Genomic DNA, 27,638 nt, shown 5'->3' on the forward strand with positions numbered 1-27,638 from the left:
CACGGAGTTGAGGTGGTAGAAGGATGGAAAACCGACTCGGTCTGATGTTGCTCTGTCTGACTTTCAGAACCTCAGCCAACCAGTGTGGGTATGTATACCTCCATGATCACGTCCAAATCCCTTTCTATATCCATTTCTTATAATTAACGTGTGGTCAAATTCATTCAAAGTAAAGCTACTACGAGGAAATCAATGTCCTTGCATACTTGGTCAAAGTACGGCAGTTCAAAGTCTATCTAATAAATGTCATGTGTAGAAATATATTGGAGAAAGAAACTTTACAATTCCTTTCAGGGGGCACGGGTGGCCCAGTCGTCTAAGGCGCCGCGATTCGCTGTGCAGAGTTGCGTCCCTTGGGCACGCCACAAACCTATGATTGTGGGTTCCAATCCCGGTTCGCCCTGATAATGTTTCTAGGTTTGTCAGCACCATACCCGTGCTCGTTGGTTTCGCCGAATGGGTAAACGTCTGAGACCTGCATCACTTCGGGCTTTCCTCCCACATTCAGCTGACACGCCGTGATATGACTGGAATACTGTTAAAAGCGGCGTTAAACCCAACTCACTCACTCACTTACTACAATTACTTTCATTTTCTAATATATTTTTAAAAGAAATATGAACTGTCAAACTTACAAGAATAGCCCTGACTGACTGCATGTATGCAAGAATACAGTGGAAGCCGGCTTATCCTGATCCCAGGTACCCGGCCACTGGCCTACTGGACAATATTTACGTGAAGCGAAATAAATGCAACGTTAAAACGTTTATGTTTATCTATAAATTAATGGTTCAAGAATGAATACAATTAAAGAGGAACCGTTCCAGTACAGTTCCTACATTGAAGTCAGAGGTTCAAGGAATCGTTTCATTGGATCAGTGCCTAGTGGTTAAAGCGTTCGCTCGTCACGCTGAAGACCCGGGTTCGATTCCCGACATGGGTACAATGTGTGAAGCCCATTTCTGGTGTCCCCCGCCGTGATATTGCTGGAATATTGCTAAAAGCGGCGTAAAACCATACTCACTCACTCACCCATTGGATCAGTTGGTTTTGTTACATATAAATACAAATTAAATTATTTTTGAAAGTATTTGTAGCTCTCCGGTGTGATACCCACTTGTTCACCCATGTCTGCCATTAGCTATTTATATGTTAAGGTAAAATGGAAATGACCCCCTTGGCTAATTTTGCAAACCAATAACACGCTCGTTCCTCTACATAGATTCTACCAACAGCAGCAGAGTTACCATCTGCTGTCGGAGTTCAACAACTTGAACATGATAAACCCTCAATTCATCATCGAACTCACACCGAGAACAGAATTCACCTGTGCTCGAGAATGTTACTACAACAACAACTGCACCATGTTCGACATCAACAGCGACGACGGCCAATGTCTCCTGTTCTCAGCGTTCTTTCCTTCTGTGATAAGCAGTAGTACACTCCATGGAGCCAAGCTGTATGCGCGTGTCTCAGGTAATGTACTGGAATTTTTTAAATTTTGTGAGTGAGTGAATGTGTCGGTTTAAAACTAGCCTCCATCATTTAGTGGACGAAGCGTCTGCCAGAAGGTCGGGGGTCCGCTCGCCGGCCGCGTCATAGAAAAGATTTTAAAAGACGGTACTTCTTGTTACCTTGTCTGACGCATTGTTGTCATACTGTCATCGGCATTAAGGGCATAAACCATGGACTGGTCGGCTCGGAATCACTATACTGTCGGGGGCACGGGTGGCCCAGTCGTCTAAGGCGCCGCGATTCGCTGTGCAGAGTTGCGTCCCTTGAGCACGCCGGAAACCTATGATTGTGGGTTCGAATCCCGGTTCGCCCCGATTATGTTTCTAGGTTTGTCAGCACCATACCCGTGCTCGTGGGTTTCACCGAAATGGTAAACGTCTGAGACCTGCATCACTTCGGGCTGTCCTCCCACATTAAGCTGACACGCCGCGATATAACTGGAATATTGTTAAAAGCGGCGTTAAACCCAACTCACTCACTATACTTTCTGTAAGTGGGATATTCATGTTAAACTGCGACATGGCATCTCATTGGGCTAGCACTATAAAATCGGCATAAGCCTGGACTAGTACAAGCAGCCACACACACACACACACACACACACACACACACGTTTATACACGTCGCTATACAAGTGCAAAATGCTTGAACGGGACGTTAAATCCCATTTCACATCACCTGACCGAAGGCTTATGGACGAGCATTACGAACAGTGTGAATCATATCCAGTAGCTATAGGTCACATGGCTACATAGCCTGCTGTCAATGTTTGTGATTTATCTGTCATATTCATGATCTAAAACTGAAGGCGAGGTGTTTTTCATTTCACCTTCATAACTTCAAAAGTTCATATAGACATTTCCTTTTACTTATGGAATGATCAAACAAGACACATACCCCTGTAACTGTCAGTTTAGTACGCGACACAAAAACATACACACATGTGTGCTGGTCCAAAAGTTGTAGTGAGTGACTTTGGTTTAACGCCGCTATTAAGAGTATTCAAGTTATATTGAGGCGTGTCAGCTTAATGTGGGAGGAAAGCCCAAAGTGATGCAGGTCTCAGACGTTTACCACTTCGGTGAAACCCACGAGCACGGGCATGGTGCTGACAAACCTACAAACATAATCGGGGCGAAAGCGAATTGCGGCGCCTTAGAGGACTGGGCCACACGTGCCCCTCCCCTAAAAGTTGTAAGCCCGACTTACTTTACAGAGTTGGCCATAACAAAGTGAACTGGTCAATGTCGTACATTGTTTGAGTAGTTCATTGCAAGTGTTTTTGGTCTGTTGAGGACGTTTGTATTTTAGTGACAGCCAGTTGAACGTGATAGGGGTCCAAATGGACACAGAGATGAAAACGAACGAGTACCGAGCAGTCATCAAGAGAAAAGAATCCCCCAGACATTCATGACCGCATGTCACAAGTGTATAGGGATAAGTGCCCTGGCTATGCCACTGTTAAACGTTGGGCAGCTATGTTTAAGGCTGAGAGAACAAGCCTTGATGATGACCCTGGTCAAGACGTCCCTCAATTTCCATCAATGAAGATTCAATCACGGAGAGGGAAAAACCTTCAATAGACAGATAGACGTATTACCATTGTTGAATTTGAGGAAGATAGGTCTTGGCCATGGATCCATTGAAACTATTATTCATGAACATGTACAGATGACTAAGCTATCTGTTCGTTGTGTGCCAAAGTTTCTAAAATCTGATCTGAAGGAAAAAATACCTGACATTGCCCAAGAAAATTTAGAGCTAATTGATGAGGTTTTCGTCAAATTAAAAAAAGAGATAAGTAACGTTGGTTGGTTGGTTGGTTGTTTAAGGCCGCACTCAGCAATATTACAGCTATATGACGGCAGTCTGTAAATAATCGAGTCTGAAACAGACAATCCAGTGATTAATATCATCAGCATCGATCCACGCAATTGGGATCGATGACATGCATCAACCAAGTCAGCGAGCCTGACCACCCGATCCCGTTAGTCGCCTTTACGACAAGCATAGTCACCTTTTACGGCAAGCATGGGTTGCTGAAGACCTATTCTACCCCGGAATCTTCACGGGTCAGATAAGTAACGAGTCATGAAAGATGGGTCTACCACTGTGATCCCGTGTCAAAACGTCAATCCATTCCTCTTCTCTTCTCCGGTACCAAAGAAATTGAAGTCTGGGATGCAAAGGGTGTGATCCTTTGTGATTACTTAGATCCTCTTCTTCGAGGTTTCTTGGTGTCCCCACCATATTTCTGCAATACTTGAGCATCCTAATGTCAATCTTCCAAAACGTAATGCTTGGACTTCACATGGCTTTAAGGGTCAATCAGATCTCTTGGTTGCAGATACATGCCCCCTCGCCAACGGCTACGTTACGTTTGACAACCCGACTGCATGCTACAGACTATCTCTGGTCAGGAAGACGTGGATGGATGCTAAGGCTGATTGTGAAGGAGATGGAGGTCACCTGGTTGTTCTGGAAGACGTGGACAAGCAGCAGCAAGTGATGGAAGCCACTGCCGCCATCAGGGGTGAGTTTCAATCGATGTCATAATAAAATAATTTCTGGGGTGCACGAGTGGCCCAGTCGTCTAAGGCGCCGCGATTCTCTGTGCAGAGTTGCGTCCGTTGGGCACGCCGGAAACCTAAGATTGTGGGTTCGAATCCCGATTCGCCCCGATTATGTTTCTTGGTTTGTCAGCACCATACCCGTGCTCGTGGGTTTCACCGAAGTGGTAAACCTGCATCTGAAACCTGCATCACTTCGGTCTTTCCTCCTACATTAAGCTGACACGCCGTGATATAACTGGAATAATGTTAAAAGCGGCGTTAAACCCAACTCACCCACTCACTGGAATGATCATGAACTGAATATCAGTTATTTCCCGGCCGGTTGTTTAATGTTTGAGTTGCTGAAGATTTACCACTCAGATTAGATTTCAGCCACCATACTATAAAACTCACGAGCAAGGTTGGTTGGTTGGTTGGTTTGTTGTTTAACGCCGCACTCGGCAATATGCCAGCTATATGACGGCAGTCTGTAAATAATCGAGTCTGGACCAGACTATCCCGTGATTAATATCATGAGCATCGATCCACGCAATTGGGATCGATGACATGCATCAACCAAGTCAGCGAGCCTGACCACCCGATCCCGTTAGTCGCCTTTTACGACAAGCATAGTCACCTTTTACGACAAGCATGGGTTGCTGAAGACCTACTCTACCTCGGATCTTCACGGGTCCGAATTCGTGATTCCAACCCACAGCCATATTATTCCGGCTTACCTGAAGCATACAACTCCATGAATGCAGTCCCTCACTAGGATTTGAATGAAAAAATAGCCGAAAGATAACTAAGCCATCCGGACCATCCAAAGACCATCCAGTCAGTGAGCTGGAAAATGTTATCCGACTCACACTTGTGTTATATCAGATGTAGTTACAAATGTTCTGCTACAGCTAATACTTACCAGCGTGAGTGTAACCACTATAGGACAGCGTGTCAGAAACCATACCCGTAATCAAGTTGGTTGGTTGGTTAGTTTGTTGTTTAACGCTGCACTCAGCAATATTCCAGCCATATGACGGCGGTCTGAAATTAATCGAGTCTAGACAGATAATCCAGTGATTGATATCATGAGCATCGATCCACGCAATTGGGATCGATGACATGCATCAACCAAGTCAGCGAGCCTGACCACCTGATCCCATTAGTCGCCTTTTACGACAAGCATAGTCGCCTTTTACGGCAAGCATGGGTTGCTGAAGACCTATTCTACCCCGGAATCTTCACGGGTGTGAGGCTGTTAGACAAACTGGAATAACCTCAACATCAGTCTGACTTCATCTGTCTCCATTAGTTTTAGAATTTAATATATTTTGTCTTTTGTGACATTTTCCTTTCCCCCTTCCATAACTGTTAACCATAATCGCGTTACCAGTCAGGGTATCAAAAGACCTTTCATTTGATATACAACGTCACAGTTGTAAGTAAGGTTACAATTTTCACAACTTTTTACATTGCTTGGATAATTATTTGGCCGCAATATTGCTTGTTTGATTGTTTGCAATTTAACGCCGCAAATAATCGAGTCTGGACCAGACAATCCAGTGATTGACATCATGAGCATCGATCCACGCAATTGGGATACGATGATATGCATCAACCAAGTCAGCGAGCCTGACCACCTGATCCCGCTAGTCGACTCTTACGACAAGCATAGTCGCCTTTTACGGCAAGCATGGCCTGCTGAAGACCTAGTCTACCCCGGATCTTCACGGGTCTCGTCACTTTTGATTAGGTGTGCAAATACCAACCTGTTAATGAAGTGAGTGAGTGAGTATGGTTTTACGCCGCTTTTAGCAATATTCCAGCAATATCACAGCGGGGGACACCAGAAATGGGCTTCACACATTGTACCCATGTCGGGAATCGAACCCGGGTCTTCGGCGTGACGAGCGAACGCTTTAACTACTAGGCTACCCGACCGCCCCTGTTAATGAAGATATAAAACTCTATTAGATGTCAACGGCTATTGGAAGACATTGCTAGTCCTGTCTTGTGTCCGGATCATCTTGTGGGTTCGAATCCCAAATTAATTCGCAAACAAATCTCCTATCCCAAAACTATTCAGTATGGGTGACTGTGTCAATGTGCCAAATTTGATGCTTTAACATTTCTTGAAACAATAATTTGGTTAAGCACCTTGACTATCAGTCCTGAGTCCATGAGCACAAAATTCATCCCAGAAGGCACAAGAGTGTTGAATCAAGTGTCAATGGCGTTATTGTTGGATTCATCTTGTACATTAGAGTTATTTTCGCTAAATCTGCTTCTACCCCATGTTTCAATGTATATCATTATTTGCAGGTGGGGAGGGTGTGTATGTTGGCCTTGATGACATTCATACAGAAGGAACGTACATATGGGCCGATGGCAGGAATTTCGTGAACACCTTCTGGGATGTTACCCAACCAACTCCAGGCGGCACTGAAGACTGTATGGGTCTGCACGGAGGCGGTCTCCACGACTTTCCCTGTGACACGGCCTTATATTACGTGTGCCAGATCGACATGATGGGGTCATGGTCAAACTAGAATTATTCATGGAGATGTTGTGTTCCGTATCAAATTACAGCCGTTTTTAGCAAAAAACAGTGTCAACAATGTCAATATTATTTAAGCATGCCACTTCACCCGAGAAAAACTGCAACTTATCGATGCGTATCTTCGACAGACAGCTATCAATGGATACTTAATATAAACGTATTTATATTTTTTCCCGAATATTTTGAATAAAACATGTAACAGTTATTGATCAACGCTATCCAACAATACTAGTGACAATGCAGAGGAGTTAAAAATCGTAATTCAATTATCAATATACAACAAAGGGAGATATTAACAGTTCTCAATTTCTGAATTAATTCACTTAAGCGGATCATAAAAATCTACATTTACAATGACAAATGAATGATTTTTTATTCGGGGTGAACCTAGGTATGTTCAAGTTTTGGTTCAAGGTATAACTTGCCATAAGCGGTTCATCATTTCTGTGGTCGATTTGCTTGTTTTCCCTTTGATGTTGCGTTTTAAAAATATGAACTTGTCAATATCTTCCTTTGAATTCTTTTATTTATTGAGTTAGTAGGAAAAACCCTATGTGCAACAAGAGAGAACGATTCTAGTGTTTGTTTCTTTCTTTCTTTGTTGGTTAACGCAACACTTAGCAATATTCAAGCTATACGACGCGGTGTGTAAATAATCGAGTCTAGACCAGACAATGAGGTCATGAGCATCGATCAACGCAATTGGGATACGATGACATGCATCAAACCAAGTCAGCGAGCCTGACCACCGATCCCGACGAGAACTAGCGAAGATATTGAAGCCGTTCATATTTGCTATCTTATGTTTGTAGATTTGTGTAAAAGAACGTGTCTGCATAAAGGTTTGGTATATTTTGTTTGTTCTTTCACGCCTCACTCTTGTAAAAAATCTAGACTGGACCAGACAATCAAGTGAGCAAGGGGTAGACTAGGTCTTCAGCAACCCATGCTTGCCGTAAATGGCGACTATGCTTGTCGTAAAAGGCGACTAACGGGATCGGGTCGTCAGGCTCGCTGACTGGTTGACGCATGTCATCGTATCCGAATTGCGAGGATTGATGCTCATGATGTCAATCACTGGATTGCCCTGTCCAAACTCGATTATTTACAGACCGCCGTCATATAGCTGGGATATTGCTGAGTGCGGCGTTAAACAACAAACCAACCAACCAATCATAACAATATTGATCAACAGATCAGTCCCCGATGAACCGTTTCATAGCAGTCATATAACATAATATATAGGCAGTGACGATAACACTACTGACTGTAGTCACGCAGAAGGTGAACGTGGCACGATCAACAAGAAATTCTTCCTGCAAATCAGCATCACCGCAGCTACCGTGCAGAAAAAAACAAGTCTCTTAAAAGACCCTGAAACAAATATGGCTTTTGTTTCCGCGACCACTACTGTAGCTAGCACACATGACAGTAGATTAGGCATGGAAATTTAAACCTTCCCTTCACATCCTGACAGTCGGGACACAATGGAAAAGTATCGATTTTACACAACGTTAATGCAAAGTAATGTATCTTTTGAACTTTTTCCATTGTCAGATACCAAAAACCAAATTGTATTCTGTACTTCCTTGACTACTAGCAATTATTTTGCTTTGTGTATTGTGAGAACCACTGTCAACGGTAGGCATGTACTGCCACCATTATGAGACTTAATCGAAGTTGAGTATACGCTGCACCGAACCGGCTCAAAGCATGATTAGTGGCTTGTGTATTGCGTTCTGTACAATAGTCAATAATACACACTACCACACGCGTGCTTAGATCCTTGTCGATCAGAATTAACGGCCTTAAGTAGACACCGTCGTTGATTAGTATTGACCAGGTAAAGGTAATTGTTACGTCAACGAGTTACAAATGGAGTATAAAATATCTGCGCGAAGTTCGCATCTGGAGTGAGAGGATTAGGTGAGAGGGGGGCGACAGGACTGGATATTCGAACACGCACATGTATGATTTCACAATGTGCAAAAAGCCTTATATATTTTTGCTGATTTGGATCGGTATCAATACCATATGTTCCTATGCTGAGGTATTTGATAGATACTCGGGTTACCATATTCTAAGCGGGATGTTAGAGTCTATACCTTGTGGGCCAACAGACTACTGCACAGTGACAAAATGTAGTAGTCACTGTCGCTGTAATGCTGCTTGTGTTGTCATCAACTACAACACAGTCACCAGCGTGTGCCAACTCCACGACGCCAGCGTTCTCTACAGCAACGCCACCGTCGAGGAGAACGTCCCCGAATGGATCATCCTGGAACCGCCGGACGGTAGGTGATCAGGAACTAACCATTTAAGAAAATTCACTAGCCCTTGCATGCGTTTGTGACAGGTGTCTCCGGTTGGGAAGGATACACTCACCTTTTCGCGAACACCATATAGCATCACTATTTGATAATGATTCTTAAACACATGCTTATGATATAGTTGGTTTGTTTGTTGTAATACTCCTGCTGTATGACGGCGGTCTGTAAATAATCGAGTCTGGACCTGATAATCCAATGATTGACATCATCAGCATCGATCCACGCATTTGGGAAAGGTTGACATGCATCAACCAAGTCAGCGAGCCTGACCACCCGGTCCCGTTAGTCGCCTCTTACGACAAGCATAGTCGCCTTTTACGACAAGCATGGGTTGCTGAAGACCTATTCTACCCCGGATCTTCATGGTAGTTTTAGTTGAGATTTCTTATGATTATGGAAATGCTTTTTGTCGCTTTTGTGGGTTTGGGGTTGAGAAGGGCAGTGTTTGTTAGTGATCGGATGTTGACGGGATGGGACGCGAGCTGTTTGATTGGGAGTGGGTTTACGACCGTCCCGGCGTGTTTTACAAATACTGGAAATAAGTCATTTTGCCTCAGGTTTTACATCCCTACAAATATTCTTCAATGACTGTCCCAAACATTTTGGGTTGTGTCCTCTTTTCAAGAAAAGATGTATGTGAATTGAAATCACAGAAAGTATTGGCAGAATTCAAATTGATTTGTTTATATTTTTGACCAAGAAATCTAAAAAAGGTATTTTGTTTAGCAAAATAAACACCAATCCAATTTAACACGTCACAGAAACAGATGGGAGGTAAGAGTTGTGTGCCTCTAAAGATATGGTATTTGAGAACACAGTCCAATTTTGCGGGATGCGTGGGATTTGTGGGAAAGGGCATTTAGGGAAGTGTTTGTTTCTTATGACCAGAATGCTTTTGGAGGGGAGCGGTAACGCGCCAGACACTATTTTTAACTTCCTATTGTTTCCTTGATGTCAAACCATACTTGCGACTTTTATATTAAGCAGTTTATCTATTGTTACGAGGTTAGTGAGTGATTGAGTTAAAATTTACCGTCAAAATGCCAATTTTTCAGCAACATCTTGACAAAAACTTAAATAATATATATATATCATAAATATATTTAGATTGAATAAAAACCTGTCAGCGATAGGCAGTAATTTATAACAATCAGAGCGTCGCTTACCAGATTATGAAAGTGACAGTCGGAATGTGATTTCTAATCATGCAACCTCGAAAATTTTAACACGGGGTATTCCGAACAATAGTTACGGGCTTAACGACTGAATCCATACAATCTAGACCATCTATTAGCCATTCCAGAATGTTCTTTTGTTCAGGTTTCAAATTTGTAATCGAGAATATGTCAAAATATGTTTCGAAGCGTAGTCGCCAATTTGAAATTAGGGCCGTAAAGCACGAGAAAGCTGCCATCTGATTGGTCATTCCATTGGTCGGTCAAAGTTCGCGCAAGGTCGGTTTGACCTGGCCCGTAATGGGATGTCCTCAGATCTTTGTTTAGCAGTAGCGAGAACTAAGATCTGATTTTAATGAGATTGGGTGGGTAAATCAGTGGAAGGGAACAGGCTATTTGATTGTTTAGCCACCAAAGTAAAATGATAAATACTACTTTTAACATTCTGGCAAGCGTAAAATGTTATTTGTAAGACGTGGATCTTAAATACCCTCTTAGGGTGACAATACTTTATCACTTCTTCAACCGAGTATACAACCACTAACAATCTTACTAATTAGCACAACCAATTATATAATAACACACTTTGAACATCAACATTTATGAATTAATTCTATTTCTTTTTAAAATCACATTAAATGAGAATGAAGATGACTAAAAAGTTCTTTGACTATTTTGACTCTGAAATATTTATACCTTGTGATGGACAAATCAATACAGTCAAGCAGGACGTGCATGAACGTAAATCTTTCATCACAAGGAATAGAAAAGGTGGTTTCTCACCTTTCAATAAATATTGATGAGGATATCTATCACGATCAATATGACATCGTCGCATTACGATCTCTTCTAACCTGGACTGACAACCCAAATAGGTAATTTATTGATACCCTCTTAGATGTCCCACTTCTGTTGCATAATATATCTGATGTAACATCTGTTCAAGAATTTATGATCGCTGTATGAAATTAGAAGTGGTATCTTAGAGTGCAGCTTTAGCTGCAGCATCAGCCATTGTGTTACCAATGATTCCATCATGGCTCCGTAACCAACAAACAACAATATCGTATTGGCCTGTATCAAAACCATTAAACAATTCAACAAAGTGGATGTGTACAAGACATATTCTTAATAGCCTGAAGGCAAGAAAGAGAGAATCTGAAAAACTTATGAACTATTAATGTTTAGATTGATTATTGATATATTTTATAGCTGTTAAAATGGCATTTGCTCGTGCTGTGAATTTGGAACTGTTTTCTGGTAATCTTAAGATATTGTTCTGGAACCAATGACTGTGGCACTAGGAACTGCGCCACCATCCTTGGATCCATACTGTAAATATAGCTTTATAAGTGTCATATGTGTTTCTTAATTGCTTGTATTCTTGTTGGTTAATTTGTTGGTTTGTATCTGATTTCTTTAGCATTATTAATGCAAGGTTCACCTTGGGCTTTAATAAAGGACGTTAAGGCGTGTGTATGGTCTAACAATCCTGTGTCTGAGGCATTCGATTGCCCTTTGGGTGTCAGGCAAGGCTGTGTACTTAGCCCGTTCTCTTTCCAGTTTGTTTATAAATGAAATAGTTCTTGAGATGGAAGGGGAGTGTCCGTTTGGTGTACAGCTCCATCCAGACATTATCAACATCCTTTTACTTCTATTTTCAGATGATTTGATACTCCTTGGTGCTAGTGTTTCTAACTTCCAGAAGAAATTAAGCGTCCTTGAGAATTTGTGTAACACCCGGAAAATGTCAGTTAATATGTCTTATACCAAAGTGGTTGTATTAAAAAATGGTGGTTGTGTGTCACGTTTCGAAAAAGTGGTTTTACAAAGGGAAAGGGTTGAAGATGTTTAGCGGCTATAATTACTTGGGTTTGTATTTTAATAATAGGCTTAACTGGTCTTAAACTCTTGATAAGATGCCCTGCAGGCGAAAAGGGTGTGGATAACTATCCTGAGAGGTATACATTCGCTACAACCTTTTTAACCAGATTTCCACTTCCAAATTTTCGATGCGAAGATCATGCCATTGCTTCCGTATGGTGCCGAGGTCTGGGGGTTTGAAAATGTAAAAAAAATGGAAACTGTGCAGTTATATGATTGCAAAAGGTTTTAGGGTTTAAAATTATCCGTATTAAATAATGATGTATTGGGCGAGTGTGGCAGATACCCCATTCGTGTATATGCTTTGACCAGATGTGTGAAATATTGGCTGAACATACTCAAGACTTCCGTTTACCAAGAAGTGCTACAATATGTTGTGCCTGTATGATGAACATGGTCGAGTCAATTGGGTAACTAAATTAAATAATAGCCTTTGTAAACTTGGGTTCGGAGATGTATGGATGTTTCATATGTATGGAAGCCGAAGGTCATCACCGATTATCTGGCCCTCTAAGTCCCCAGACATGTCCCCAATAGAGACTCTGAGGGATGTTTTTCTGGCGGAGAATGTACGCCAGAGACTCAGCACCCTAACGACGAGGCCCAGCTTGGGGTAGCTCTTCAGACGGAATGGCGGGTAATACCAATGGGAACCATACGCAAATTAATCAACAGTAGGCCATCAAGGTATCGTGTGGTTATATTGCCCAAGAAGGGGTACATAGCAGATATTGATCCATATGTGGTCGTGTCATTTGGGTAACTAAATTTAAGAATAGCCTTTGTAAACTGACTTCGGAGATGTATGGATGTTTCAAATGTATGGAAACCGAAACGTGGTGGGTTTTTTAAAAGACAACTTTCAGCAGATTTGGCATTGCGAACTTCCTGCAAGTTAAAAAATGTCAGATTATACTTTTTAAAACTTATGTTAAATGTGAACCTTAGTTGTCATTCTTTAATTCGCAAAATATTAAAACAACCTCACGAGATTCAGACTGAGTTGTCATACTTTGGAAATTGAGAATGGACGTCATTATAAAATTCCAAGAAATTTAAGAAAATGCAAACTTTGTAAATTAGACTGTGTTGAAACCGAGTACCACTTTCTGCTTATTTGTCCAACGCATGTCAAGTTTCGGCAACTATATCTCAAAGCAAAGTTCTAATGTAATCCTAACGTTCATAAATTTAACATGCTTCTGTCATCACCAGATACATATATTATTACACATCTAGCAAAATATCTATATTATGCAAATGAAGTAAAAAATGCGAAACTGAAGGTTTAAACCCGTCTGTACTCAAATTTAGTACACAAAGGTCTGTGGCCTATATGTATTGGAACAAAAATGATTGATTTGATTGTTCACCTTGGGCTTTACAATTTGCCAAGCAGGCGACGAAAAAGGTTGAGTGGGAGCTAAATCTTGTTTAATATATATTAGAAGCTGATTCCGAGTGGTGGAATCACAAGTGATGATTTCGTATTGTATATTTCCTCGGAGAGAGGATTAAATACGCAATAAAAAGCTGGATCTGACTGATTAGAATATAATTTGGAGATTCTAAGGATAATTTCCTACGGCTTCGTTTAAGGGATTGCTTATCTGCCTCAACATACAGATAATGTCCGAAAGGCTCCAAGGCAAAGCCTCAGTCTTTGATGATGGATAGTATCTAGTTTTTGTAAATTACTTTTACATACTCCACCATAGACGATGAAACAGTAATCAAGTCTAGAGCGGATCAGTGACCTGTACAAGTACACAAGGGTTGTCTGATCCTGTCCACAAATCAAGAGCATTCAAGCATTTAACTTTAAGGTATTTAATATGGCTATCAAAGATAAAGTCTCAAGAACTTCTCCTTTACAACTCTGAGAAGGGTGCCATTCAAAAATAGATCTGGGTCCTTATCCGACTTTTATTTTCTGCAGACACAATTTGTTTTTTATATAGAAAATTTAAACCCGTTTTCCACAGAACATTTGTGAATTTTATTCAGACCGATTTGTAACTGCCTCTTCATTGTATGCATATTATTACCAGAACAAAACAATGAAAAGTGATCCATCTACTGAATCAGCTAAAGCCTGTACCTGTGAAGATCCGGGGTGGAATAGGTCTTCAGCAATCCATCCTTGCCGTAAAAGGCGACTATGACCCGTGAAGATCCGGGGTAGAATAGGTCTTCAGCACCCCATGCTTGCCGTAAAAGGTGACTATGACCCGTGAAGATCCGGGGTAGAATAGGTCTTTAGCAACCCATGCTTGCCGTAAAAGGCGACTATGACCCGTGAAGATCCGGGGTAGAATAGGTCTTCAGCCACCCATGCTTGCCGTAAAAGGCGACTATGCTTGTCGTAAGCGTCGACTAACGGGATTGGGTGGTCAGGCTCGCCGACTTGGTTGATGCATGTCATCGTATCCCAATTGCGTGGATCGATGTTCATGATGTCAATCACTGGAATGTCTGGTCCATACTCATAAATGTTGATAATTTTGATTATTTTCTAATTTTGATTATTGTACAAATGCTGTAGAGGTGATCCAAACAGCTCCTTTTTTTCAGGCCATTTTGCTCCTCAGCTAAAATATTATCTCAATCTGGCATTTAAAATGTCACAATAAATTTTACAGGGTACAGAAATAAGCGAGATACCTCTGTATGACAGAGGATTGTGAACATCGGTGTCAGATTTAGCAATAGGATTAATGATACTCTGTTGCCATGCATCAGGTACTACACCATTATTAAAACAATGAGTCATTACTTTAAACAATATGTCAACGCAGACAGGATTTTTCAGACACTCAGCAGGAAGATTATCAACACCCGCCGCCTTTCTGAATTTAGCGCGTTCTATTGCCTTCTCTACTTCCACCAACGTAATAGGGACGTTCAAGGGATCAGTTTGTTTTATCTTCCTTTGTTATAACAAAATTGGATAATTCTTGCACTATATTATCCAGGTGTTCATTATCAAAATTTCTATCAGGGTGTGGGTCGTAACCGTATAGATTCTCAAAGTCATCCTTCCATCTTTCAAGGACAGAGCTAGTATCACAAACAATATTTCCTTCGGTGTCTCTGACCTCAAAGGGCAACTTACCTGAACGGTCGTAAGCTACACCTAATCTACCAATCATTTTCCAGAAATATCTTGTGTCAGTATTATCAAACGAGTCTGTCAGTTTCTTCTGCTTTTCTAGCTGATATAAGTATTCTCTCTGACTGCTATATAACTGATGCCTGGCTCGTTTCACGCCTGGTGATCTACATGCTAACAACTCCCTTTCTCGGGGCATGTTAGTGACCACTGGCGCTGTAACTCGTCGTTCCAATATGGTTTAGGTTTATTAACATTATGAATATTAACCGGTTTAGGTTTTGCACATGTATTAAGCTCGTGTTGAATAAGAGACGTGAATCTGTCGTAAGCTTCATTAAGACGATTGTGTGCATTCAAACTGGATTCAATGCGTTTGATACAGTCTTGTAAACGAACCACATCGTGAGATATCAAGAAATCCTAAGGGATATCTGGTCTATGAGCGGGTCTCTCAGGACGATCTGGGGCAATACCAACAGTGTACTGATCAAAAACATTGATAGCAACTTTGAATTCGAGCACAGAATGATCTGGGATTTTGTCAGGCACAGGAATATTAAGCATAGATATAATACTTGACATAGGTTTAACTTTAAAATCTGTGAGGTGACAAATGTGCTCGTGCGGTACCACAACATAGTCAACGACCGATCGCCCTGTAGTACACACATACGTAAAGTCGTTACTGTCACCAACCCTCCCGTTCACAAAGGAAGTCGATAAACATAGCTCCATAGCTATTTTCATTGCAATCAATGACTGACCTGGGATGTATTTTATCCACTCCCTCAATGTAATCCATTTGAATTCCACATCTAGCATTGAAATCGCCACACACACACAAGATACCTTCATTCTGATATGTGTACACCTGGTGTAGCAAGTCACTGAAGAACAGATCCGGGTCCCTTGCACGAGATGATCCTGCAGGTGGGAGATGCACAGAAGGTGATGTCACGGGCTTCTAATTTTAGCCATAAAATATCTTCAATTGTATCATCTAAAACTGAGATTTTGAACACATTGGTTAAGCTGTTCTTGATAAGGAATCCTACGCCTCCTGAGCCCCATTTAGCTTTCTTGTCGACTTGTTTCATATTATGACCGAACCATTTATAACCCTCAACTTGTATTTGTTCATCGTCGCGTAAAAATGTTTCACGGAGGGAAATGATATCATATTCACTAGCCTTGATAAGATTTTCTCGGAAAATAGAGTTTTCGTTACTTTTTGTGGACCAACCATACAAGTCCAATGGCACAGTCGCAAATCCTAATTCTGTACCTTCCTTTTAAAAATACTGCTGCCTTTAACATAGAATTTGTCTTGTTTATCTAGTTCTTTTACAAGGGTCAAAAGACTAGACTGTGTCTTCAACTCGACAGGAGACATGTTGTTCTCAATGTAAATATTTTCGTATCGCTTGTGTTGCTTTAACTTTGACTTATTTTTCATTATTCTTGATTTCTGCTCAGCATTGCTGACCCGCACAATCACTATGCCTGGTCTTTTACTGGGGCTCTCTTTCGCTCCACACCAGTAACTACGGAAGCCTTTTAGGGCCATTTGTTTTTTTAATTTTTTCGATACTATCTTGAAATTTCAAGATACTAAGTTGATATTTCAAGATTATTCACTTCAAACGTATTTTTACATCTTAGGATTTTAAAAAACTTATTATCTTGAAATTTCAACTTAGTATCTTGAAATTTCAACTTGGTATCTTGAAATTTCAACTTCTCTATCTTGAAATTTCAACTTCTCTATCTTGAAATTTCAACTTAGTATCTTGAAATTTCAACTTAATATCTTGAAATTTCAAGATAGTATCGAAAAAAAACAACAAACAAATGGCCCTAAAAGGCTTCCGTAAGTAACAGAGATGCCCCCTAATTTAAGATCATCTTTGAAGAGTGCAGACACTTTGTTTTCTGTGATGGTCGTGTTCTTTTCTTCATTAGCTTGAAGTGGTAGATTTTTTATAACGATCACATTATCACAGGTAGTGGCAGTAGCTGAAGCATAGGTTTTTTTCTAAAACCTGAACCTTGTCCCTCAGATGTGCGTCGTCTGCTACTTGTTTCTGCTTGAGATGTTGAAGTTTCTCGGAGATATGTCGCACTTATCCTCGAACTCATCCCTGAGTTTCTGCATTTCTTCAAGAACAACTTCTCTAATTTTATCGGATAAAGTGTTTTCTAGGGAACTAATTCTGGCACCCAAACTATCACCAACCTCGCGAATGGCAAACAGAAGGATAGAGTTATTTACATCATTTTGTTTACTCACATCATTTCCACTGTTTTCCTCCGATGTATGTTTTAACCGTTTTGTACACGGCGTATCCATATTATCGTCCTCTGCCTCACCAAAGTCACTTTTCTCCTCCAACTCTCTTTTTCTGGAGAGAGTCTCAGAGTCTGATGTTAGCTCAACACGAGTTGTCGACATGGCGGGCTTATTCGTGACGGTTCTCGCTCACTCACACACAGAGTTGAAAATATGGCAGTTGCAACGTTAAAAGTTTCCAATAATCGCTGAGCGTTATGGGAATTGTCCCTGGAGAATGGTCATGCAGGATATGTCTCGCCTAAAGCAAATATTTCGATTGAAACACTCAATGTTCTTAACTCTTGTCGGAGCTACAATGAAGAGGCAGTTACAAATCGGTCTGAATAAAATTCACAAATGTTCTGTGGAAAACGGGTTTAAGTTCTCTATATCAAAAACAAATTGTGTCTGCAGAACATAAAAGTTGCATAAGGACCCAGATCTATTTTTGAATGGCACCCTTCTCAAAGTTGTAAAGGAGAAGTTCTTGAGACTTTATCTTTGATAGCCAATCAATCAAGTCAGCGAGCCTGACCACCCGATCCCGTTAGTCGCCTTTTACGACAAGCATAGTCACCTTTTACGGCAAGTATTGGTTGCTGAAGACCTAATCTACTCCGAATCTTCACGGAAAATGAAATTATTTCATTACGAATGTAAAACTTTGTAACGTAAATTCTCCCTACCTAACACAGAGGGGCGTTTGACCACCCCTTTTAATTGCAACTTAAAATTTAGTTCTGTGTTTGCAAAATCTTAAAAAAATATAAACAAAAGTAACAAAAAATACTCACGGTCACGGATATCCGTTTTCATACATTTTGATTTGACTTTTAAAATCAACTTCAACAGAAAATATTCTTAAAATCTTCGAGACAGCTGTTGGAAGCGACATAATACACGCTGGTAAAGTAACAAAATTGGCGCTTTGCGAAACGAACAGTCTCAATTGACGAGTTAAATGAGAACTCTACAGTTTATAACGAAACATTTTCAAGAGAATAACAAAAGGCAAGAAGTGACATTAATTCCGTAAAGGCCCATTTGTCATAATTTTGCCTGTCAATGTGGAACGCACGTACACGTAAAAAGGACGTCAACAGTTTGTGTACGGGCTGGACACGTAATATAAAGGGAGACAATTTGAGGGGAGGTAACTCTTGTATGACAATAATTCAGTCCAAGTGTTATGTTCACTGCAGTAAAATATCAAGTGTTATGTTAACTGCAGTGAAATATCAAGTGTTTTTTTTACTGCAATGAAAATATTACTTTTCTCAGCTTTGGAAGTATATAATAAAGAGAGGTATGTAGCTCATGCAATGAAAATACGCCACTGTAATCTTCACCGTTATAAGAAGCAAGATTTACTTTTTTCTTTTCCTTTTGTTTCGAAAATCTCTGAAACCCAGGGAGATAATTTGATGATGAAGACTTTTTGCAAGAGTGTCACAAAGTTTATTTGCAATGTCAGATTTATCAGTTATTATTGTGTCACCATCTTTAAGATGCTGTACAGAAAAAATTGAACCTTTGCCTTTACTTGTCTTAATCATGTTCCATACCTTATTAATGGGCGTGCGTGATTTAATATTGGAGACATAGTTCTTCCATGATTGCCACTTATTTTGTTGGTTGGTTGGTTTGTTGTTTAACGCCGCATTCAGCAATATTCCAGCTATATGACGGCAGTAAATAATCGAGTCTGGACCAGACAATCCAGTGATGGATATCATGAGCATCGATCCACGCAATTGAAATCGATGACATCCATCAACCAAGACTTAAATTGTAATCGAGCATGCTCTTTCTACCATGTTTTCAAAGAGCGTCGTAGACCCGTGAAGATCCGGGGTAGAATAGATCTTCAGCAACCCATGCTTGCCGTAAAAGGCGACTATGCTTGTCGTAAAAGGCGACTAACGGGATCGGGTGGTCAGGCTCGATGAGTTGGTTGATGCATGTCATCGATCCCAATTGCGTAGATCGATGCTCATGATGTCAATCACTGGATTGTCTGGTCCAGACTCGATTATTTACAGACCGCCGTCATATAGTTGGAATATTGCTGATTGCGGCGTTAAACAAGAAACAAACAAAGAAACAAACCTAGCCTGACCACCCGATCCCTTTAGTCGCCTCTTACAAGCATAGTCGCCTTTTACGGCAAGCATGGGTTGCTGAAGACTTATTCTACCCCAGATCTTCACGGGTCTTACGAATATGAGGATTGGCAGCGGACTTGGGTATTGCAATTTCATTTAGTTGAGCTGAAAACTCTATGGGATCTAGTACATTTCTCTTTAATGTAAACACGACATAAATTATTTTTTTACCATGCTACAGGTGCCCCAAAGTTTGGCGAGTGGACGCTTGTATTCCGAGCAACTGCTGGACTGAACCAATCAGCCTTGGAAGAATACACCAACTCAAGTCATCGCGACGACCAGTACACCGTCGTCAACAACGTCCCCAAGGGCTGCTTGTCCCTCAACGGTTCTATACCATGTGACCGTCACTACAGAAGCAGATACCTCGACACTTGGGATCAGAGAGGCGTTTCACAGGTAATATGACCAAGTGTGGATCGTGTTGTCCTAGTTTCACAAGCACGTGCTAATGTTTTTCCATGTTGGAGTTCTAATCTAGCAGACAAAAATCCTGCTATATGATAACGATGTTGCAGAAAATTCTTAATTATATGATAATTCAGTAAGGATAAAAGGTCGTATTAATATATAAATAACGTCATGGAGAACAATATCGTACTTAAGAAAATATCTTAATTTTATGATAGCGATGTAAGAAACAGGTCGTATTTAATATGATAATTGAGAACAAAACACCATACTGAAATGATAAAAATCTTGTTTCGCTAGGGTGAGTGAGGTGTTACGCCGCTTTTAGCATAATTCCAGCAATATCGCGGCGGGGGACACCACAAATGGGCTTTCATACATTGCACCAATGTAGGAAATCGAACTTCGGGTCTTCGGCGTGACGACCGATCGCTTTAACCACTAAGCTACCCGACCGCCCCTGCTGAGCTAGAGAATAAAATAGTGTTTGTATGATAGACATAAGGAAAAGATATTTATATGACAGCGAAGAATCGAAAACGTGCGTAGAAGACAGGGGTCCATGCTTCAGCACACCATGGACATAGAAGATGAGTTATTCGCTTTTGTCATCAACAGGAAAATACATATTTTGCCGTATTATTGACAGTCATTCAGGTACACGGTGTCTGTTTGTTCAATCTTTAAGATTACAAACTAAATATTGAAAATAATCCAGAGTAAATGTCAGGCATATATGTTAATCTGGTTTTTTTCGTTAGCCTTATTGATTATGGATAGAATGCAGTGAAAGTATTTGCTTGCAAGGACGGCTTGTAGTTTAAGCACCAACAGACGAGTTGATGAACAGACAATGTTTGGATGACGTGCAGGTATCATTTTCATAGATAATTAGGTGTTTATAAATAACGCTTAATCTTTATGTTTTTTTATGAACATCCAAACCAGGGTTCTGTATCTAGAATCACATACCGTAACCTTGCTCTCTAACTGACAAGATTCCAACACAGGTTTTGCTGGGTCTCTACAAAGACGGCGAGATGATTGTCAATGTAACATTCGAATGTACCGGATGCAACGTCATTTCCTGGTTTGACCTTCTTCACGTGACAGCATCCCCATGGACCGATCTCCTGGCACCAGAAACTCCCCACAACTACTTCAGTGTTCAGGGGTAATGAACAAAAGCAACACTTTAAATCATTTATCGTACATCGTATATAAGGAGCTGGGCAATAGAACGTAAATACACTTGAAAATTGGATTTGACAAAAACATTACAAATATTATCAAAACGTTACTAGGATGAACACAGTTGCCACCACACTGCAAACGTAAGGTCCAAACCACAACCATGACACCCGTATCAAATACATCACCATCAAATAACCATTTTTTGGGTTCAATTTATGCCACCATTAAGCAGGGTTGTATACTTCCTTTTCCCGGCTTTTTGAGCAATATTTAATTCCTATTCCTACTTAAATTATTTCTTATTACAGATGGAATCATATTTTTTGTGGGGTGTTACATGTATAAATAATCTTAACCTTACAACCTTGATTTGAAGGAGGAAATCCTTTTCCCGAATGGGCCCGTGAAGATCTGGGGTAGAATAGGTCTTCGGCAACCCATGCTTGCTGTAAAAGGCGACTATGCTTGTCGTAAAAGGCGACTAACGGGATCGGGTGGTCAGGCTAGCTGACTTGGTTGATACATGTCATCGATTCCAATTGCGTGGATCGATGCTCATGATATCATTTACTGGATTGTCTGTTCCAGACTCGATTATTTAGTTCTCTCGCATACCAAACGTTTTCCTATCATTTTTCATATTATAACACATTCAATACCAACCACATTCTATCAGTTCCCTTTTAGCCATTTCTTGATCCTGCATTTCCAAATGCTTCATTCGACTCTTGCTCAAAAGTTGGCTTTTGAAAATAAAATCGCCTCATCAGATCTACGCATGAAGATTCAAAGTGATTCTCAGATCTATGGCAGATTCCACAAATAGGGCAGATATTTGCGTAAACTCAGATCTATGGCAGATTCAACAAATAGGGCTGATATTGGCGTATACTCAGATCTATGGCAGATTCCACAAATAGGGCTGATATTGGCGTAAACTCAGATCTATGGCAGATTCCACATATAGGGCTGATATTGGCGTATACTCAGATCTATGGCAGATTCCACAAATAGGGTTGACATGGGCGTAAACTCAGATCTATGGCAGATTCCACAAATAGGGCTGATATTGGCGTAAACTCAGATCTATGGCAGATTCCACAAATAGGGTTGATATTGGCGTAAACTCAGATCTATGGCAGATTCCACAAATAGGGTTGATATGGGCGTATACTTAGATCTATGGCAGATTCCACAAATAGGGCAGATATTGGCGCATACTGAGAACTATGGCAGATTCCACAAATAGGGCAGATATTTCTATAGAGCTAAACTCGTGTGGCCACCATCATCCTTCTCTTATTTCATGATACCCTGAAGGTGGGAAGGAATCAGGGTGTATGTACTCCTATCTGTCGGACTTCTACTTGTATTAACAACATCATCAGAAAGTCAAACAAACATCATTTATTCATAGACATACAAACACTTATTATTCATAGACAGACGGCTGTGCTTGTCGTAAGAGGCGACTAACGGGATCGGATGGTCAGGCTCGCTGACTTGGTTGATGTATGTCATCGATCCCAATTGTATGGATCGATGCTCATGATATTAATCACTGGATTGTCTGGTCCAGACTCGATTATTTGCAAACCGCCGTCCTATAGCTGCGACAAGTTTAATTTGGAACTGAACGCGCAGCGCAAGGTTTCAAATGTTAAAACAGCCATTAAACAAAATATGGCACTGTATATGATTGATCAGTCTGTTAACACCGCAATACTTTACTCAACATGCATTGAAAGCATACAAGCACGGCAATTCGTAAGCTATCATGAGGTGTGCACTTCTAAAGAAAACAAAGCAAGCTTTGCAAAGCTTTCGTTCTTCACCGCACGTCACCATTAAGACGCCAAACATTCATTCTGATGCAAAAGATATGGCGTCATAATCGTATATAGAAAAGCGCCAAATTCCAAGCTCTCTTTTGTCTCCAAAACTTAAATTACATTCTCATTGTAGGTTCCTATCGTGTTTTCTGCACAAAATGTTTTGCAACACATCCTTTGAATATTGCGGTAACCACAACTTTGCATTTTGTAATCTATAAGTTAAGATAAAATTACTTAAATATGCCTACCGACAATGACTGAAAAAGATGACTGTGCTGATATTAGCTTCCACGATGATGCGGCCGTCAATTCAGCTGTTTCAATCAGAGGGTTTATTGTGATTTGACCTCTGATTGACCAATCATAATCGAGTAATTCCCAAATCTATGGTAGAAATACGCTTTTATAGTTTTATGAGCCCCTGATAGCTATACAATCTTTGTGTCCTGTTCACATTTAAAAAAAAAAAAAACCCAAAATAACACACATCAAACTTGTTCGCCTTGCAAATTGTGAATCACGAGGTCGAGGAGATGCATTCACGAATATGTATTGAAAGATGCATTATTTCATTTCAAAACAAATCTACTTTAATTGAACTTTTATGAAGCACAGTCATTGTTTCCGTAAGTATATTAAGTAAACGTATCTTGCTTGTAGAGGCGGCTCTCGGCATTTCATAATGAACGAAAATTACGCTGGCTGTGAAAACGACCTGGGCTGGTTGGTGGTGATAGACCAGCCTGGGGGTGAAGGTTGTCTATGGGAGGCTAATGCGACGAGCTTCCCGTACTTCATGACAGCAGCTGGTGAAACAAGCACAAACTGGGACCACGGCAGTGAGTATAACAATCTAAGCTTTGTTTGTTTGTCTGCTTGTCTGTTGTTTAAATCCACACGCAATTGAGATCGATGACATGCTTCAACCAAGTCAGCGAGCCTGACCACCCGATCCCGTTTGTCGCCTCTTACGATAAGCATAGTCGCCGTTTACGGCAAGAATGGGTTGCTGAAGACCTATTCTACCCCGGATCGTCATGGGTCTCCATGCGAATGATGTCAATAACTGACTGCGGTCTGTAAATAATCGAGTCTGGACCGACAATCCAGTAATCTATGCGAATGATGTCACTTACTGGATTGTCTGGTTCAGACTCAATTATTTACAGACGCAGTCATATGGTTGGAATATTGCAAAAAGTAGGTATAAATGATATTTGCTTTTATTGCATGTAATGTTTATATACCCAATTGGGTGTCCCACTTCTTCTGCATTAGATTTCCGATGAAACATCTAATTACAGGTTTGTAATCACTATAGGGTATGACGAGTGCTGCCTTAGCCTCAGCATCAGCCATTGTGTTACCAACGATCCCAACATGCCTGGGTAACCAACAAAAGACGATGTCGTATTCGCCAGTAGCAAGATTATTGTGTAATTCATTGATGTTAAGTAAAATTGGATGTTGACACGAAGTATTTTTTATTGCCTGAAGACAGGATAAGGAGTCTGAAAGAAATAATTATTTACGTTAAGAAGCAGCGCTACGATTGCTTCGTGTAACCGGGCCCCTCTCTCGTGTTAGGTGTTGCCGGACATGCCTGTTTCTGAACGATGAGCAATTGAGATATTGGATTTGTCGGGATATTTATCTTTATCACTTTGTTTCAGACCCAGCCGTTGCCGATGTGATGGCGATCATGGTGAAGGTGTAGACATCATTATCAACATCCTCTGTAACAATGGAATTTAGTGATCAAGAAATTTAACCATAACCAAATGCAAACCATTGGCGTCTCGATGCCATTATCAGTCAGTCTCTTGTCCATGGCGACATCGTATCCTGGCGCACAACGATAACACAACATCATCAGCATAAGACAAGCTGTGTTGTCCATCTCGAAACATATCAAATAAAATTCGGACCCAAACGACGACAATGTTTTGTTCTATTTATGAGGCCTAAATACACAGAACAACTTAATTTGATTTTTGAGGCCATTTTGCCCAATATTACCAAAACGCGAAAATGCATTTTCAAAGTGTGTCCATTTAGCTACATGCATATGATTCTGGCGTATTCATTGAACTAGAATAGGTCTCAGCAACCCATGCTTGCCGTAAAAGACGACTAACGGAATCGGGTCGTCAGTATCGCTGACTTGGTTGATGCATGTCATCGATCCCACTTGTGAGGTATCAATCACTGGATTGTCTGGTCCAGATTAGATTATTTACAGACCGCCGTCATATAGCTGGAATATTGCTGAGTGCGGCGTTAAACAAACAAACAAAACAAAACGATTCTCAAGATATTAATCACTGGATTGTCTGGTCGAGACTCGATAATTTACAGACCGCCGTCATACAGCGGAGTGCGGCGTAATGTTGGTTGGTTTGTTGTTTAACGCCGCACTCAGCAATATTCCAGCTAAAAGACGGCGGTCTGTAAATAATCGAGTCTGGACCAGACAATCCAGTTATTGACATCATCAGCATCGATCCTAGCAATTGGGATCGATTATAGCCTCATTATCCGATCCCGTTAGTCGCCTTTTACGACAAGCATGGGTTGTTGAAGACCTATTCTACCCCAGAATCGTCACGGGTCTCTGAATATGACTATATATGTAAATGTTACGATACTGCGCCTATCTTCACGAATTATTAAAAAATGGGCAGAAAGTTCACGGAGACGAAGGCGAGAGATACAATACGATATTCGATTTTTTAGATGATAAATGCAAATTTTTTCCAAGAAAACATTTTATGGGAAAAAAACCAGTTGTGCTTCATGTGCGCTGCCCGGTTACAACTCATGGCGGGAACCAATACATCACTAAAAAGATATGACGTAAACGGTGACGTCATCCACGGCATCTCCGCTTGGATAGCCGCCAGCTCCAGACGTGCCCTGTCTCATTTTAACAACTTATCCGGAAGAAAGGACTAATATACACCAGCTATCAATGACATCAATATTGCACAGGGTGAGGCGGTCCTCAATCCTTTTGCGTCCAATAGTATAAACCAGACTGAAATGCAAGAATTCAAATCTACGTATGGTCCATACCCTTAGGCTTTAGGGTAGGAGACAAACTTAAAGCTAAAATTTGGCAAAACGAATTCGTTGAAATGGCCTCACTTTTGTCAGGTGATACTCACGACTAAAATCTTACAATTAATGTAAATGGTCAATCTGTCAATGTCTCCGATTCATCAAAGAAAAGGTTTTTGTCTATTGACAAATGGGTTTCTGCATTCCACTTTTTCATGTCGGTTAACATTCAGAAATATCCTGAGGATGTTCAGGCTATGTTAAAGTATGTTAGTACAATCAGAGAGCTAGCCCAGAAAGGGCGTAACTGGTATGCCTATGATACCAAATTTCGGAAGTTGAGGTCAGAAACAATTTGGGGAACAGTACACTGGGAATTATGGTTATAATTTTCGTCCCTCAAACCAAAGGCAATTTAAGGCAAAGACCTCAGGGTCTGCCAAATCTGCCATCCCAAACGGTTTCTGCTGCAGCTTTCATCTCGGACGGGAATGCAATGCCAAACCTTGTAGATACAGTCACTATTGTCCCCAATGCGGAGGTGACCATGGCTACAGTAAATGTGGGCAGAGGAAAGAATTTGGTAGACCAAACCGAGCAAACCAACCTCCCAACCCCAATAAACATGCATAAGATAGAACATTGGCTTGAAGGTTATGATAAAGAAATCACTGATTATCTATTAGAGGGTTCAAGTTTGGGTTTCGCATTGGATACGAGGGTAATTTAAAATCAGGAGATTGTCACAACTTAAAAAGTGCTTCAGATAACATAGATGTGGTCCAAAACAAAATACGCAAAGAATTAAGACTAGGTAGGATATCAGGCCCCTATAAACAGTTTCTACTAAAGGATTTTCATCTATCTCCCCTAGGGGTATGCCCCCAAGAAGTCCCAGGTCAATTTAGAATGATCCATCACCTTTCTTATCCTTACGGTAACTCTGTAAACGATGGTATACCTGAAAAGGCGAGCAATGTACATTATGCTTCCTTAGATGAAGCAATTGACATTATTGTTAGGATGGGCTCGGGGTCTTATATGGCGAAGTGCGACATTGAATCAGCTTTCAGAATTGTACCTACTTGGTTTCACCTGGAAAGGAGAATATTACTTCGATAAGTGCTTGCCAATGGGTTGTTCGTCAGCATGCAAAATTTTCGAGACGTTTAGCACTGCGTTGAACTGGATTGCAATTAACAAGCTCGGGATAGGACATATGCTGCATATTTTAGACGACTTCCTCATTATTTCTCAGGGCAGGGGCAAGTGTCGTTACCCGACCTGCGTTGATTTATCTCTTTGTCATTATTATCGGTAATATACTTATCAACCTACTTCCCAGCAGGCATTACAACGTTGAAACGTCACTCTTCAACGTTGAAACAACGTTGCAAATTGGTTTCACACGAAAATTGGACTGACGTTGACACTTCAACGTTGTTCCAACGTCAGTTGTCAACGTTGATGTATCAGAGAACCCCTTGTAAACCTTGAAAAAGTTGTT

At 40.8% G+C, this 27,638-nt stretch overlaps 1 protein-coding gene across 1 annotated transcript; it reads left to right on the forward strand.

The window, feature by feature from the left end:
* Positions 1–25,078, forward strand: LOC124122040. The gene is made up of 8 exons (XM_046485202.2): positions 1–88; positions 1,223–1,476; positions 3,863–4,048; positions 8,748–8,921; positions 19,810–20,030; positions 21,053–21,216; positions 23,732–23,910; positions 24,745–25,078. Exons 1-8 carry the CDS (start codon positions 24–26, stop codon positions 24,786–24,788), a joined length of 1,287 nt encoding a protein of 428 aa, XP_046341158.2. The 5' UTR covers positions 1–23; the 3' UTR covers positions 24,789–25,078.
* The last annotated feature ends 2,560 nt before the right edge of the window (positions 25,079–27,638 follow it).

The sequence above is a fragment of the Haliotis rufescens genome, unplaced genomic scaffold (assembly GCF_023055435.1).
Source record: "Haliotis rufescens isolate VD_foot unplaced genomic scaffold, xgHalRufe1.0.p SCAF_76, whole genome shotgun sequence".
In the NCBI taxonomy this organism is placed as follows: Eukaryota; Metazoa; Mollusca; class Gastropoda; order Lepetellida; family Haliotidae; genus Haliotis; species Haliotis rufescens.

What these genes read in the sequence shown, in the direction of transcription:
- LOC124122040 (XM_046485202.2), top strand. Translation starts at nt 24, where the DNA reads ATGGAAAACCGACTCGGTCTGATGTTGCTCTGTCTGACTTTCAGAACC. An exon ending in AGCCACTGCCGCCATCAGGG is followed by an intron (nt 4,049 to 8,747) that starts GTGAGTTTCAAT and finishes GTGGGCCAACAG; the next exon opens with ACTACTGCACAGTGACAAAA. An exon ending in CATCCTGGAACCGCCGGACG is followed by an intron (nt 8,922 to 19,809) that starts GTAGGTGATCAG and finishes ACCATGCTACAG; the next exon opens with GTGCCCCAAAGTTTGGCGAG.